The sequence below is a fragment of the Bubalus kerabau genome, chromosome 1 (assembly GCF_029407905.1).
Source record: "Bubalus kerabau isolate K-KA32 ecotype Philippines breed swamp buffalo chromosome 1, PCC_UOA_SB_1v2, whole genome shotgun sequence".
In the NCBI taxonomy this organism is placed as follows: domain Eukaryota; kingdom Metazoa; phylum Chordata; class Mammalia; order Artiodactyla; family Bovidae; genus Bubalus; species Bubalus kerabau.
Window position 1 is genome coordinate 30,457,794 of NC_073624.1, and position 15,153 is coordinate 30,472,946.

Genomic DNA, 15,153 nt, shown 5'->3' on the forward strand with positions numbered 1-15,153 from the left:
AAATGGACAGAAATGTAAACATCATAAAAAGAGAAATATGGTTGTAAAGTGAAGGGAAATGGCCATACTTGATTCTTGAGAAAGAGAAAGAAAGAGGGAAGAAAGGAAGAGAAAAGAAGGAAGCAAGCAAGAATGAGAGGGAAGGAGGGAGGGAAAGGAGGAAGGAAGAAAAAGACTATAGACTGGGATATTCTGCAAGGTTCTTGAGGAGAAAGGTATAGAATCTGGGACACTGAAGGACATGAGCAGCATTCAATGGTGTTTTAGTTTTCAAGGGTTGCCATAACAAAGTACCATACACTGGGTGACTTAAAACAACAGAAATGCATTGCACCACGGTTCTCGAAGCTGTGAATGAACACCTGAAATCAAGGTGTCACAGGGTTGATTTCTTCTGACAGGTGTGAAGGAAGAATCTATCCCAGGCTCTCACCATGGATTGTAGATGATAGATGGACATCTCCTCCCTGTCTCTCCACACCATCTTTGCAGCATGAAATATGTCTAAATTTCGCCTTTTTATAAAGACACTAGTCATATCGGATGAGAGGTCCACCCTCCACCATATGACCTCATCCTAACTTAACTAATTATATCTATAGTTACCCTATTTCCAAAGAAGTTCTCATTCTGAGCTACTGTGGGTTAGGATTTCAACATTTTGGGGGAGGGTACAATTCAATTTAGAATAGATGGGAAGAGAGACAGATCTTCCCTTGGAGAAGGAAGAAAAGAGAAATCATGACTTTGTGCATCTGTAGATTTTTCAGCAGGAAATTCAGAAATCTCCATCTGCCTTTTGTTTTTCTCTAGAGTGGAGACAAAATCATCAGGAAAGGAGTCAGAGTTGGAAGCTTAAGTTTCTGGAAAAGGTTGAAAGAGCCATTGCACAGAACAAAGCTAGCTGGGGAGGATGGAGAATGTCAGGCGGCTTTGCAGCTAACATGGCATCAGCTTATGATAGTCAAAAGCAGTAATCAGTTATGTAGTGGTGCCCTTCAGATAAAAAAATATAGGAAAGGCTACTTTGCTTAAAACAAAATGCGTGTCAATATAATGGCTTAAAACAGAATGCCTGTCAGTGTCACTAAGGACAAGTCATTCTGATTCATCAGTTAGCCCGTTTATTTGGAGTCCAGGTTAAATGTCAGTTTGTTTGTGATTATCTCAGTTTAAAAGGGAAGTACACTCACTTCTTTGTAGTAAAATTACACAGAACTAGAGTTTCTGCTGAAGCATTCAATACAGTCTGTTTCCTCCACTGATCAGATTGTGTTCTAATACAGAGGTCACCTTTTGCATCCTTCTCTTTCTAAATATACCCTAACATTCCATAATGCTTAGAGCTTAGTGAGCATTTCTAGAACTGAACCCTGAAGAGCAATGGTTTTTCACTGAGTGTCTGTGTCCTACTGAGAGTAATTCTTCTCCAAAAGCTTTGTCCAACAGTACACATTTTCTAGAAAAAGGACATGTGAGATTGATGCTTAATTGTAAAGTTCAAGAATGTAAACATTGTGGTGAGCTCTAAAAGCAGTGTACACCTGAGCCTCTTAAAGAAATATAAAACAGCCAGATTCTAATCTCGTGAGAGATTAGCTTAATTTAGTGAAAAATTATACCATCGACTTAATAAACTTCCTAGTATATTCTGCCTATTTATGGAATCTATAAATATAGATATATCTATAAATAAAACATGTATCTATAAATATTCTATGTTTAGGTCAGTGTTTTCAGAGACTAAGGAACAGGAATGATAAATAAATGTATGAAATGAAAAAATATATTTTGTCTTATTTTTCAGAGCGATTGTGTACTTAACTTTTTCCTCTCTGAGCCTGTGGACCAAGCAGTGAAAGAATCATCAGCTGTGGACCTAGGCAAGTAATTTTATCATTATTACCATGTACAATTATTGAGTTTCAATATAATTGTGAGGCTTCCCCAGTGGCTCAGTGGTAAAGAATCTGCCTGCCAGTGTAGGAGACCCAGGTTCAATTCCTGGATTGGGAAGATCCCCTGGAGGAGGAAATGGCAACCCACTTCAGTATTTTTGCCTGGAGAATCCCTGTGGACAGAGGAGCCTGGTGGGCTACAGTCCATGGGGTCACAGAGTCAGACACAACTGAGCATGTATGTACAATTATTGAGTTTCAATTGTATAAAAAATCAGAACTATATTTTTTTAATTTTCAAATTAAAATATTTTTAACAATAAGGCTTTCAAGGTCTTTTCAAACCATTTTCAAAGCTTTTTAACCCCTTAGAATATGTTTATCAAGTTAAATTAAACCCAGGTCTGTTTGTCTAATTATAATAATTCCATGCTATCCCACTATTAACTTATTTCAGTTAATTGTGCTTTGAGGTGGAATTGCATTTCAGAGAGAGAGGTCCTGGTTTCCCCTGCATGTAAATCTTACAGTTTACTCAACATCTTAGAAAATAACAAAAATAAATATTGGGCAATAATAATGACCATGAATTATCTAGCAGTTTCATACTTGTTTTTTAAAGCTCAATAATTATTCCACCTCCTTCATGAAGTCTTATTTTATTATCAGGATCCTAAATGAGCCCAGCAAAATTATCTACCCTATTCTCTGCCAAATGTGTGTTAATTCTAATTAATTTTTCTATCATCTCACCTAGATTGGCAAAGACTTTTTAAATATCCTATCAATCTAAAGCATTCTTTAATGTAAATCCATTGCCAGTGGCCATCTAATACTGATACTGGTTTTTATCTCACAAAAAATTTGCAAACTCATAATTGGCTAGGCCTCACCCCCACCACCCCAAACTTCCCTTTGCAACTCCCAGTCTTCCTTTTGTCCACATCCACCTTCATATTCTCTACCTTTAAGATTAGGCCCATCTGCTCATCACCTCTCTCTGTACCTGATATCCTAGTTACTTACCCCTTATGAGTACAGTTCTCTATAGCCAGATCAAGTCTTATAGTGTGATTGTTTACTGTTACATATTTATTTTTGTGTCTGCCTTGTTTCTCTTGTTAGACTGAAAATAACTTTCAGTCAAGCACTCACTTCTCCATTATGCACTGCTCTATACTAACAAATTCTAAATTAATATATGATAATTAAATCACTTTTATTGCCCCTATATTTTATTCATGTAAGTAATGTTACCCTCTAAGATGCTTTGCTTTTATAGTTAAACCATAAACAGTATTGAGTAAGGAAATTTCTTACATTTCATAGCATGTATCTAAAGAAGAATGATGTCCACAAAATAAAATATTTTTAGAGACTGAGACAGAACTGTGTTTGAACGTCTCCTGTGGAGGTGCGGGTCAGCAGTGGACTGCCACTGGGACAGGGGCTCTGGGTGCTGCAGACTTGGGTATGACATGAGCCCTCTTGGAGAAGTCGCCATTAACACCACCACAGAGCTGCCAAAACTTACACAGGACTGAGAAATAGACTCTTGGAGGGCACAAACTGAAGCTTGTCCACTAGGACCCAGGAGAAAGGAGCAGTGACCCCACAAGAGACTGACCCAGATTTGCATGTGAGCATCCAGGAGTGTCTAGCAGAGGCATGGCTTGGTGGTAGCCTGCTGCAGGGTAGGAGCACTGAGTGTAGCAGTACATGCATGGGATCTTTTGAAGGAGGTCATCATTATCTTCATTACCTCCACCATAGTTTGGCCACAGGTAAACAGCAGGGAGGGAACACAGCTCCAGCCATCAACAGAAAATTGGATTAAAGATTTATTGAGCATAGCCCCGCCCATCAAAACAAGACCCAGTTTTCCCCACAGTCAGTCTCTCCCATCAGGAAGCTTCCATAAGCCTCTTATCCTTCTCCATCAGATAGCAGACAGACTGAAAACCACAATCACAGAAGGCTAACCATTCTAATCCCATAGACCACAGCCTTGTCTTACTCAATGAAACTATGAGCCATGTCCTGTAGGGCCACCCAAGACAGAGAGGTCATGGTGGAGAGTTCTGACAAAATGTGATCCACTGGAGAAGGGAATGGCAAACCCCTTCAGTATTCTTGCCTTGAGAACCCCATGAACAGTATGAAAAGGCGAAAAGATAGGACACTGAAAGATGAACTCCCCAGGTGAATAGGTGCCCAATATGCTACTGGAGATAAGTAGAGAAATAACTCCAGAAAGAATGAAGAGACAGAGCCAAAGCAAAAACAACACCCAGTTGTGGATGTGACTGGTGATAGAAGCAAGGTCCAATGCCGTAAAGAGCAATATTGCATAAGAACCTGGAATGTTAGGTACATGAGTCAAGGCAAATTGGAAGTGGTCAAACAGGGGACGGCAGGAGTGAACATCGACATTTTAGGAATCAGCGAACTAAAATGGACTGGAATGGGTGAATTTATCTCAGATGACCATTATATCTGCTACTGTGGGCAAGAATCCCTTAGAAGGAAACGAGTCAACAAAAGAGTCTGAAATGCAGTACTTGGATGCAGTCTCAAAAAGGACAGAATAATCTCTGTTTGTTTCCAAGGCAAACCATTCAATAGCACAGTAATCCAAGTCTATGCCCCGACCAGTAATGCTGAAGAAGCTGAAGTTGAATGGTTCTATGAAGACCTACAAGACCTTCTAGAATTAATACCCAAAAGAGATGTCCTTTTCATTATAGGGGACTGAAATGCATAACTAGGAAGTCAAAAACACCTGGAGTAACAGGCAAATTTGGCCATGGAGTACAGAATGAAGCAGGACAAAGTAATAGAGTTTTGCCAAGAGAACACACTGGTCATAGCAAACAACCTCTTCCAATAAGACAAGAGAAGACTCTACACATAGACATCACCAGATGGTTAACACTGAAATCAGATTGATTATATTCTTTGCAGCCAAAGATGGAGAAGCTCTATGCAGTCAGCAAAAACAAGACTGGGAGCTGGCTGTGGCTCAGATCATGAACTCCTTATTGCCAAATTCAGACTGAAACTGAAGAAAGTAGGGGAAATCACTAGACCATTCAGGTATGATTTAAATCAAATCCCTTATGATTATACAGTGGAAGTGATAAATAGATTTAAGGGACTAGATCTGATAGACAGAGTGCCTGATGAACTATCAACAGAGGTTCGTGACATTGTACAGGAGACAGGGATCAAGACCATCCACAAGAAAAAGAAATGCAAAACAGCAAAATGGTTGTCTGAGGAGGCCTTACAAATAGCTTTGAAAAGAAGGGAAGTGAAAAACAAAGGAGAAAAGGAAAGATATACCCATTTGAATGCAGAGTTTCAAAGAACAGCAAGGAGAGATAAGAAAGCCTTCCTCAGTGATCAGTGCAAAGAAATAGAGGAAAACAATAGAATGCAAAAGACTAGAGATCTCTTCAAGAAAATTAGAGATACCAAGGGAACATTTCATGCAAAGACGGGCTCAATAAAGGACAGAAATGGTACGAATCTAACCGAAGCCAACGATACTAAGAAAAGATCATAAGAATACACAGAAGAACTGTACAAAAGATCTTCACGACCCAGACAATCATGATGGTGTAATCACTCAACTAGAGCCAGACATCCTGGAATGTGAAGTCAAGTGGGCCTTAGGAAACATCACTATGAACAAAGCTAGTGGAGGTGATAGAACTCCAGTTGAACTATTTCAAATCCTAAAAAATGAAGCTGTGAAAATGCTGCACTAAATATGCCAGCAAATTTGGAAAATGCAGCAGTAGCCACAGGATTGGAAAATATCAGTTTTCATTCCAATCTCAAAGAAAGGCAATGCCAAAGAATGCTCAAACTACCACACAATTGCATTCATCTCACACGCTAGTAAAGTAATGCTCAAAATTCTCTAAGCCAGGCTTCAACAATATGTGAACCATGAACTTCCAGATGTTCAAGCTGGTTTTAGAAAAGGCAGAGGAACCAGAGATCAAATTACCAACATCCACTGGATGATGGAAAAAGCAAGAGAGTTCCAGAAAAACACCTACTTCTATTTTATTGACTATGCCAAAGCCTCTGACTGTGTGGATCACAATAAACTGTGGAAAATTCTTAAAGAGATGGGAATATCAGACCACCTGACCTGCCTCTTGAGAAACCTGTATGCAGGTATGGAAGCAATAGTTAGAACTCGACATGGAACAACAGACTGGCTCCAAATAGGGAAAGGAGTACATCAAGGCTGTATATTTTCACCCTGCTTATTTACCTTCTATGCAGAAAACATCATTAGACATGCTGGGCTGAATGAACCACAAGCTAGAATCAAGATTACCAGGACAAATATCAATAACGTCAGATATGCAGATGACACCACCCTCACGGCAGAAAGTGAAGAAGAACTAAAGAGCCTCTTGATGAAAGTGAAAGAGGAGAGTGAAAAAGCTGGCTTAAAGCTCAATGTTCAGAAAACTAAGATCATGGCATCTGGTCCCATCACTTCATGGCAAATAGATGGGGAAGCACTGACAGACTTGATTTTGGGGGGCTGCAAAGTCACTGTAGATGGTGACTGCAACCATGAAATTAAAAGACACTCACTCCTTGGAAGGAAAGTTATGACCAACCTAGACAGCAGATTAAAAAGCAGAGACATTACTTTGCCAACAAAGGTCCGTCTAGTCAAGGCTATGGTTTTCCCAGTAGTCATGTATGGATGTGATAGTTGGACTATAAAGAAAGCTGATCACCGAAGAATTGATGCTTTTGAACTATGGTGTTGAAGAAGACTCTTGAGAGTCCCTTGGACTGCAAGGTGATCCAACCAGTCCATCCTAAAGGAGATCAGTCCTGAGTGTTCATTGAAATGACTGATGTTGAATCTGAAACTTCAATACTTTGGCCACCTGATGTGAAGAGCTTACACACTGGAAAAGACCTTGATGCTGGGAAAGACTGAAGGCAGGAGGAGAAGGGGACGACAGAGGATGAGATGGTTGGATGGTATCACCAACTCAGTGGACATGAGTTTGAATAAACTCCAGGAGTTGGTGATGGACTGCGAGGCCTGGCGTGCTGCAGTCATGGGGTGGCAAAGAGTCAGACAGGACTGAGTGACTGAAATGAACTGATTGTCATAATTTATAAATATTCTCTAAAAAACAGTATTAATTGGATAGATTTTTAACAATCATTATTTGTAAACTTGAGTTAACCAGATTAAAAAAACCAATAATAAGAAAGTAGCCAATTTCCAGAGAAGTTAAAAAAAAAAGCTACTAGGTTGGCCTCTATTTTGTCATTAAAGCCCTTAAAGAAAATTCTTTCTTTGTGTTTCAAAACATAAACTATGGGTCACTATCAAGTTTTTTATTTTGGTGATTATTTTTTGTCTATAAAGTGTTTTAAAGTACATGCATACAAAAAAAGTAGGGTTCTTATTATAAAAACTAAAATGGTTGTTTCAGAATTCTTTTTTTGTTTGTTTGTTTTGCTTACTTCTTACTACATCATATAATACTTAAGACTTTTTTGTCAGTGATAATGGACAAAAGTTTTGGTTCTCAATATTTTTGAAGACAAGCTGCCTATTATGTTACAACAGCAGGACTGCATATTCTAAGCAGGATATGCAAATCACTGAAACAAAGAAGGATTAGCAGGAAGTTGTTCCTTTTTGTATTCTTTAAATTATTTCCTCTTTCTTATTCTGAATTCTGAATACTTTTGTCACAGAATATCAGTTGATTCCAAAAAAGAAGCACACTATTAAGGACACTTCTTGTCAGTCATTTGAAACTTTGAATTGTTAAATAATTAGAGGATAAATTTATTCAGTGTGTTAAAGTAATCATTAAATAGGATGACCTGAAGCAAAAATCCCAGACTGTACCATTTTAGTACCCCTACTAACGAATTGAGAGTGGATTGAAGTGACTTAGCACAGCACATCCGGACACCTATGTACCTAGGCACAAGACTTGCAAAGATCATATTAGTAATCATTTGTAGTCCCACCTCTGCCGTTGTTGCTGCTGCTAAGTCGCTTCAGTCGTGTCCGACTCTGCACGACCCCAGAGACAGCAGCCCACCAGGCTCCCCCATCCCTGGGATTCTCCAGGCAAGAACACTGGAGTGGGTTGCCATTTCCTTCTCCAATGTATGAAAGTGAAAAGTGAAAGTGAAGTCGCTCAGTCGTGTCTGACTCTTCGAGACCCCATGGACTGCAGCCTACCAGGCTCCTCTATCCATGGGATTCTCCAGGCAAGAGTACTGGAGTGGGGTGCCATCGCCTTCTCCAGTTACTCACTAACTAAACATGCCTTGGTAGAACAACAGGAAGTGCCAACCAAGTATACTCTCTCCTCTACTTATCCCTTTTCCTTGGCTTCGTATTGCCTTTAGGCAGAGCCAACTTCCTGGGCTTGTAACCTACGCAGTCGTACAAAGTACAGTACTTAGAACAATCCTATACTTGGTTTAATATTCTGTTGTCACTAACTTGAAATTCTTAATAAAAAGTTTTTTGTGGAAAAGAACTGTGAATTTTCATCTTGCATTTTTATTTCAATGACTCCCACAAATTATGTATGCGGCTGGCCCAGCAATTTGGAAAAAGATGAGAATTCTCCAGCTGTATCTCAGCAGAATCTGGTACCCACCAATTTCCCTTTCCAGTCAAATATCAGGTCCTTTCCAATCTTGACTCTTGTCTTTTTCCAATTCTTCAACTAAGACAAGACCCTCAGTACCTCACAGATCAATTTTCTCTGCCTAGATTTCTTGATTCCTGTTCCACCTTCCCCATCATTATCTGCATCCTTCAGATCTCATCTCAATTGCCTTTACTATATAGTCCTATATAATGTTTTTTTTTTCCTCAAAACATATATTGCAATGATAACTATGCTATGTGCTTCTCTGTAGACTAAAAATCCATGAAGACACAAGCCATGTGTATCTGGCTTACCATTGTAAACCCAGTGCTGAGCAATGTGCCTTGTCTCCTCTATACTCCATAAAGAATTCCTGAATAAATAACTGACATTAAAAGGACAAGAGAGAAGAAACCAAAATCCAAATTTAAGCTCCTTCTCTCACACTCACCATTTTATGTGGAAAAATCCCAGCACAAGGAATTCAAAGCTTCCCAACCACTAGAATTCTCCTGAAGTATCTCCAGGGGGTAAAAAAAAAAAATCTGTAAATTATCATGTTTAATATTATAGACACCAGACTCAACCAAGGCACTAACCAGAAAGTTGCTGAATTTTATCTTGTGTATTCTTTAATTCTCTAAGGACAGACTCTCTGTACTCCCCACAAATTAATACAGCCACCATGCCAAATAATACTTCTACAAAAATAAAAATTATCCACCTTCCACCAGTACACAGCTCTGATACACAGAAGATAGATTTTTGTCACAATACAGAAATAATAATGTAGGTAATGGACTAGAACATGATCAAAGACAACAGTTGCCAGAGTTAAGAGGATGAATTAATGAGCATGTTTAGATGCCATTGATAATTATAAGTGATTACAAAGAGGAACTTTCAATCATTACCTTACATCACTACTTTCCCTTTGAGATGTTAATTTAAAAGGAAGCCACACAGTCTCTATGACAAGGTCTCTCTGGTTAATGTTCTAGCTGCTTGTTCTGGCAAAGCCCAGACCAATTATCCATAGGTTGAAGTATGTTACTCATGCAAGTGTGCTCAGTCGCTCAGTCATGGCTGACTTTTTGTGACCTCTCTGGACTGTAGCCGCCAGTCTCCTCAGTCTGTGGGATTTCCCAGGCAAGAATACTAGAGTGGTTTGCCATTTCCTATTCCAGGAGATCTTAACCCAGAGATCAAACCCAAGTCTACACCATTGGCAGGTGGCTTCTTTACCACTGAGCCACTGGGGAAGTCCATGTTACTCAGGTTTTGAATTTAAATTTTACTGATATGGAAGGACAAGAGATGAAGGGTTAGTTAGGATTAGTTAGGTTAGTTACCCAGGTTTTGAATTTAAATTTTACTGATATGGAAGGACAAGAGATGAAGGGTTAGTTAGGACTGTTTGTAAATAAATACTTGTATTGTTTTTGAAATTTTCCACTGAAAGCTTTAAAATATACGTTTTGCTACAATATATCATATGATCTCATGTTTTTAATTAGAAAATTATTTTAAATTAGGCTTCCCTAGTGGGAAGGTGGTTCAGTCAAGAATCTACCTACAGTATGGGACCTGGGTTTGATCCCCTGCAAAAGGGAATGCCAACCCACTTCAGTATTCTTGCCTGGAGAATCCCATGTACAGAGGAGCTTGGCCACCTACAGTCCATGGGGTTGGAAAGCTTTAAAATATACACTTTGCTATAGCATCTCATATAATCTCATGTAATTAGATTATTTTAGACTGTTGCTGTGGCTGATATAGGAAGGAAAAGATGAAACAAAGATAAGAAAAAACTTTCTCTAATTACCTCATGTCTAATAGCTCTGTCAAAAAATATCACTTAAAGTGTAGCAAATCAAGCAATAAAAATTTTTAGCATATGTAATATTAGTGATAGAAAAACACTGAGAAAGATCACAACATTGAATGTAATTGGGTGGTAGATCAAAGTAGATGAGAAAGATCATCACACTAATTTTATCTTTGCTTCTATTAGGAAAGAAATATTGTCAAAAGAAATAAAAGTCTAAGAATATTAAATAAAATAACCACTAGAACAAAAATTAAAACTTCTATAAATATCATAAGTACATAAAGCAAATTATTTTGTGAAAGACTTTCTTTAAAAATCATTGTTAAAAGTTGCATTTCTTTTTTTATGTGTTAATTTAATTCTCCTGTACATTTCTGTCCACATGAGCCAACAAAAGTCAAGAATGCATACTTTACAATATTTACCTGTTTTGAGATATTCAAGTCAATTTCAGATGGCAAAAGTAGAATTCAGTCACTAATGACATGTTTAAAATATATATATATTTTAAAAAATGTTTTTACAAGATAAAAAATAATCTTCCACAAGATTATTCTTGCAGATCACTTCTTGCAGATCTTGCAGATCACTGAAATTTTAACTCTTTAGATAATTTCACTTCAGTTTTTGGTTTCAAAATCTAGAGACAATTGAAAGGAAAAAGCATTGGCAGAATTTCTATTTTTAAGTTTCTCTTTTTTGTTTCAACTATTTGTTACACTGTTTAAAGATGTTAAGGATGAAGGTGCTCTTGCATGACCGGTGGCCTTTAGATGATCAAAAAGTTTATTCTGGGATGGAAATTCACTGTGGCAGGTTGTACAGCTGATAAGCACATCACTCATTGTCTGTGGTTCAGCAGGTACTCTGACGGACTTTTTAGTATCTTCGGCTTTCTTTCCTTTGGGTTTAGAAACCCTTTTAGCCTCAGTTTTTGGGTCATTGCACAGTTCCACAGTCTCTGTGACCCCAACATTTTCTTGGAGACTATCTTCCAATTCTTTGGCACTGTTTTCATTTAGGTTGGTATCTTCCAGGTCAACCTTTACTGCTTCTCCAGTTCCATTTTCATTGAAATTATCATCACAGTTCTGTGCTGGTTTCTGTTTCTTTTTCTTCTGTTTTTTAGAAAGCTTTTGTTTTGGTGCCTCCTCCATTTCTTCCTCGGAATTGACATTCAGACTGTTTTTACCAGTTTGAGGTCCTGAAAAATTTGCTTCCTCCTCCTCCAACTGTTGTTTTAACAAGGCAGCCATTTCCCGATGCTTCTTTGATTTTTCATGATTCCTCACAGCCTTTTCGGTCTTGAAAGACTTATCACACGTGGGGCAGTAAAGGCCATCATAAAGTTGTGCATCCTCAGCCTTATCACTGTCTTTACCATCCTGTCCATCTCTGAGCTCCAGTTCTTCCGCTTCATCTTCACTTGATCCATCTCCAAACTGCTTTTCATATTGCGCCTCCATCTCCCTGAGCTCCTTCTCCAAGTCAGCCACTGACATCCAGCTCTGCTCTCTGTACTGCTCTGCCAGCTTGGCCTGTTTTAGCTTCTGCTGCCGCCTCATCGCCTCGGTCTTCCTCACCTTCTCTGCATTTTGTTCTTCCACAAGCTTTCGATGAGCCTGCACTCTTCTGTCCTTTTTACGGATGAAAGCGACCTGCTGATGGACAAGTTCATTCTCCTTCCTCCCCTTTCCTCGCTTTTCCTCACTTTTTCGTTTGTTTTCTTTTTCCATGGCTCGTTTCTCCCAGCCGTTTGAAGCCTGCTGTGTATCATATTCTTCTTTCCAAGCAAAGTTCTGAGTGCAGAAACTCTGCCGGTAAGCATAGAATGGTGGACTACCATATCATAGTCACTCGGGGAGTCTCCAACAGTTGGGAAATCTTCCATGTCCTCTTCTAAAGCAGATTCTAGTTCTTCCTTTGCAATCATTTCAAAGTCATTACGGTGCACCGTGTAAAAGCCCTTTTCATCATCGCCATAACCAGGGTAGCAGGTCACAGTGAAATACTGAAGCAAATCTAAGCTGTCATCTTGATATTCTGCATCACGTCCACCTTTCACCAGAGCTTCTCTATGATTATTGCACCACGCTCTTTCCTGAGGGTCGCTCAACACATTATACGCTGCTTGGATTAGTTTAAATTGTTCGGCTGCTTCTGCAGCATTATCCAGATTTTTATCCGGGTGCCATTTGTGGGCCAGCTTCCGATAGGCCTTCTTGAGCTCCTCCTCGCTGGCGTGGCGCTGCACCCGCAGCGCTTCGTGGTGACAATTCATCGCCCGACAGAGCAGGGGGCTCTGGCCGGGGCTGGGGCAGGGCTAAATTGGTGGCATTGGCCCTAGTGGTCCTCTTGTGCGGCGGGAGCCCAGCGCCCACACTGGGCGAGCCAGTGAGTGCGGCGGCGCGGGCTATTTCTTTAATAATTTAATAAGAACAAAGAGAAGATATATTATATCAATAAAAATAAGAATGAAGAGAAAAACTATATATCAATAAATATAACTCTATTAAGAAAATTCCTATAGGAGTGAAAGGGAAAATCCTAACTATATTTAATGTAAAAATACACCTAAAGCAAAATGATTTTAGAAGACTGAAAATTAAAATATGCTGCTGCTGCTGCTAAGTCGCTTCAGTCGTGTCCGACTCTGTGCGACCCCATAGACGGCAGCCCAGCAGGCTCCCCCGTCCCTGGGATTCTCCAGGCAAGAACACTGGAGTGGGTTGCCATTGCCTTCTCCAATGCATGAAAGTGAAAAGTGAAAGTGAAGTCGCTCCGTCGTGTCCACATGGACTGCGCCTACCAGGCTCCTCCGCCCCTGGGATTTTCCAGGCAAGAGTACCGGAGTGGGGTGCCATTGCCTTCTCCAGAAAATTAAAATATAGGCATAGGTATATTAGGCAATGGGGCTTCCTAGGTGGCTCAATGGTAAAGAAGCCTCCTGCCACTACAGGAGACGAAGTAAACATGGTTCAATCCCTGGGCGAGGAAGATTCCCTGAGTAGGAAATGTCAACCCACTCCAGTCTTTGCCTGGAAAATTCCACGGACTGAGGAGCCTGGTGGGCTGTAGTCCATGGAGTCACCAAAGAATTGGACACGACTGAGCAACTGAGCACACACATATTAGGCAATGCAAGAACATGGAAATCAAAAGTCACAAGCATATATAAAAACAAATGCAATTTAGTCCCAGAAGACTTGAATTAAACAGGAACAGAACTTTAGACTATAACAAGTACAGTTCTCAATAAAGATATAAGACTGCTGCAACATGTATAAAATTATGGAAATTATGAAACATACCAGGAGAAACACACAAAAACAAACCAGTAATAGGATATTCTAATTTGTTTCTCTTGATTTTTGAAAGATTGAGTAGAAAAAAATAAGCTATACACAGAAAAACTAAAGTAACATTAATGAGGTAAACTAATTTATATCAAACTCTTATTCTGAAAATAGAGAATATATCTTCTTTTCAAGAGCCCATGGAATATTCATGAAAATAGATTATATATTAAGTCACAAAGGAAATTAATTTCAATAAATCCTCAAAAGTAGAAATCACCTAAGATATATTCCCTGATCATGAGACAATACAGTGAGACACCCATGGAAAAATTCATAAAGCTAAAAAATACTTAAGTTTGAAGGTTTAAAAAATTAAGTTCTCTTGAACAACTTTTGGGTCAAAGGACTTACAAATCAAAATTACAAAACTTACAAAGAATAGCAATAATGAAAAACCACATCTCAGAAAACTGCAAGAGAAAGATAAAGCAGTTCTCAGAGGGAAATTGGAATAATTAGAATAAAAGCCAAAAAAACAAACCAAAGGAAGACAAAAAGAAAAAAAATGGATAAAGGTAAAAGTAAATATATGAGTTAGAACAAAGCTTTTCACCATTGAATATGATATTAGTTGTCAGCATGTCCTAAATGAATTTTATTATGTCCAAGAAGATATGTGGGCTTTCCAGGTGGTGCATTTGGTAAAGAATCCATCTGCCAATGCAGGACTTGCAAGAGAGGGTTCAATTCCTGGGTTGGGAAGATCCCCTGGAAGAGGAAATGGCAATCTACTCCAGTATTCTTGTCTGGAAAATCCCATGGACAGAGGAGCCTGGCAGGCTACAGTCTGTGAGGTCGCAAAGAGTCAGACACAACTGAGAAAGAAGATATATTGAAATATGTTCCCTGTGTATTCACTTTTATGAGAGTTTTTATCATGAACAAATGTTGCATTTTGTGAAATGTTTTTTTCTGCATCTATTAAGATGCTCATGTAATTATTATCCTTCCTTTTGCTAATATGGTATTTCACATCGATGGATTTGTCAGTATTGAACCATCTTTATGTCCCTGGAATACAACCAGCTTGATCATGGTGTATGATCCTTTTTATATATTGTTAAATCCAATTTTCTGTTATTAAGGATTTTTACATATATAGTCATCATAGAAATTAGCCTGTAATTTTCTTTTATTGTAGTGTCTTTGTCCGGTTTTGGTATCAGGGTGGCCTAGTAAAATAAACTTGGGAATTTCTGTCCTCTTCAATTTTTTGGAATAGTTTGAGAAAGATAGGCATTAGTCCTTCTTTATATGTTTTGTAAAATTCCCCCGTGTAGTCATTCAGTCTTGGACTTTTGTTTGCTGGGAGTTTTTAAATTACAAATGCAGTTTCACCACTGGTGATTGGTTTGTTCAAATTATCTATTTTTCTTGACTCAATCTTG

The 15,153-nt window shown here is 38.8% G+C and overlaps 2 protein-coding genes across 3 annotated transcripts in view; one reads left to right on the top strand and one right to left on the bottom strand.

Annotated features, from left to right (window-relative positions):
* The window catches only part of PIK3C2G (phosphatidylinositol-4-phosphate 3-kinase catalytic subunit type 2 gamma), a 460,044-nt gene that overhangs the window by 400,292 nt on the left and 44,599 nt on the right, over positions 1-15,153 (top strand). For both annotated transcript variants that reach the window (XM_055571258.1, XM_055571268.1), the window contains one exon: positions 1,808-1,883. In XM_055571258.1, the coding sequence (XP_055427233.1) occupies positions 1,808-1,883 (76 nt within the window). The remainder of the gene's footprint in view (positions 1-1,807; positions 1,884-15,153) is intronic.
* LOC129633686 (dnaJ homolog subfamily C member 21-like) lies at positions 11,027-12,687 on the bottom strand. The gene is given in 2 exon segments (XM_055555586.1): positions 11,027-12,240; positions 12,243-12,687. Coding segments are annotated over 2 exon segments (1,659 nt in total).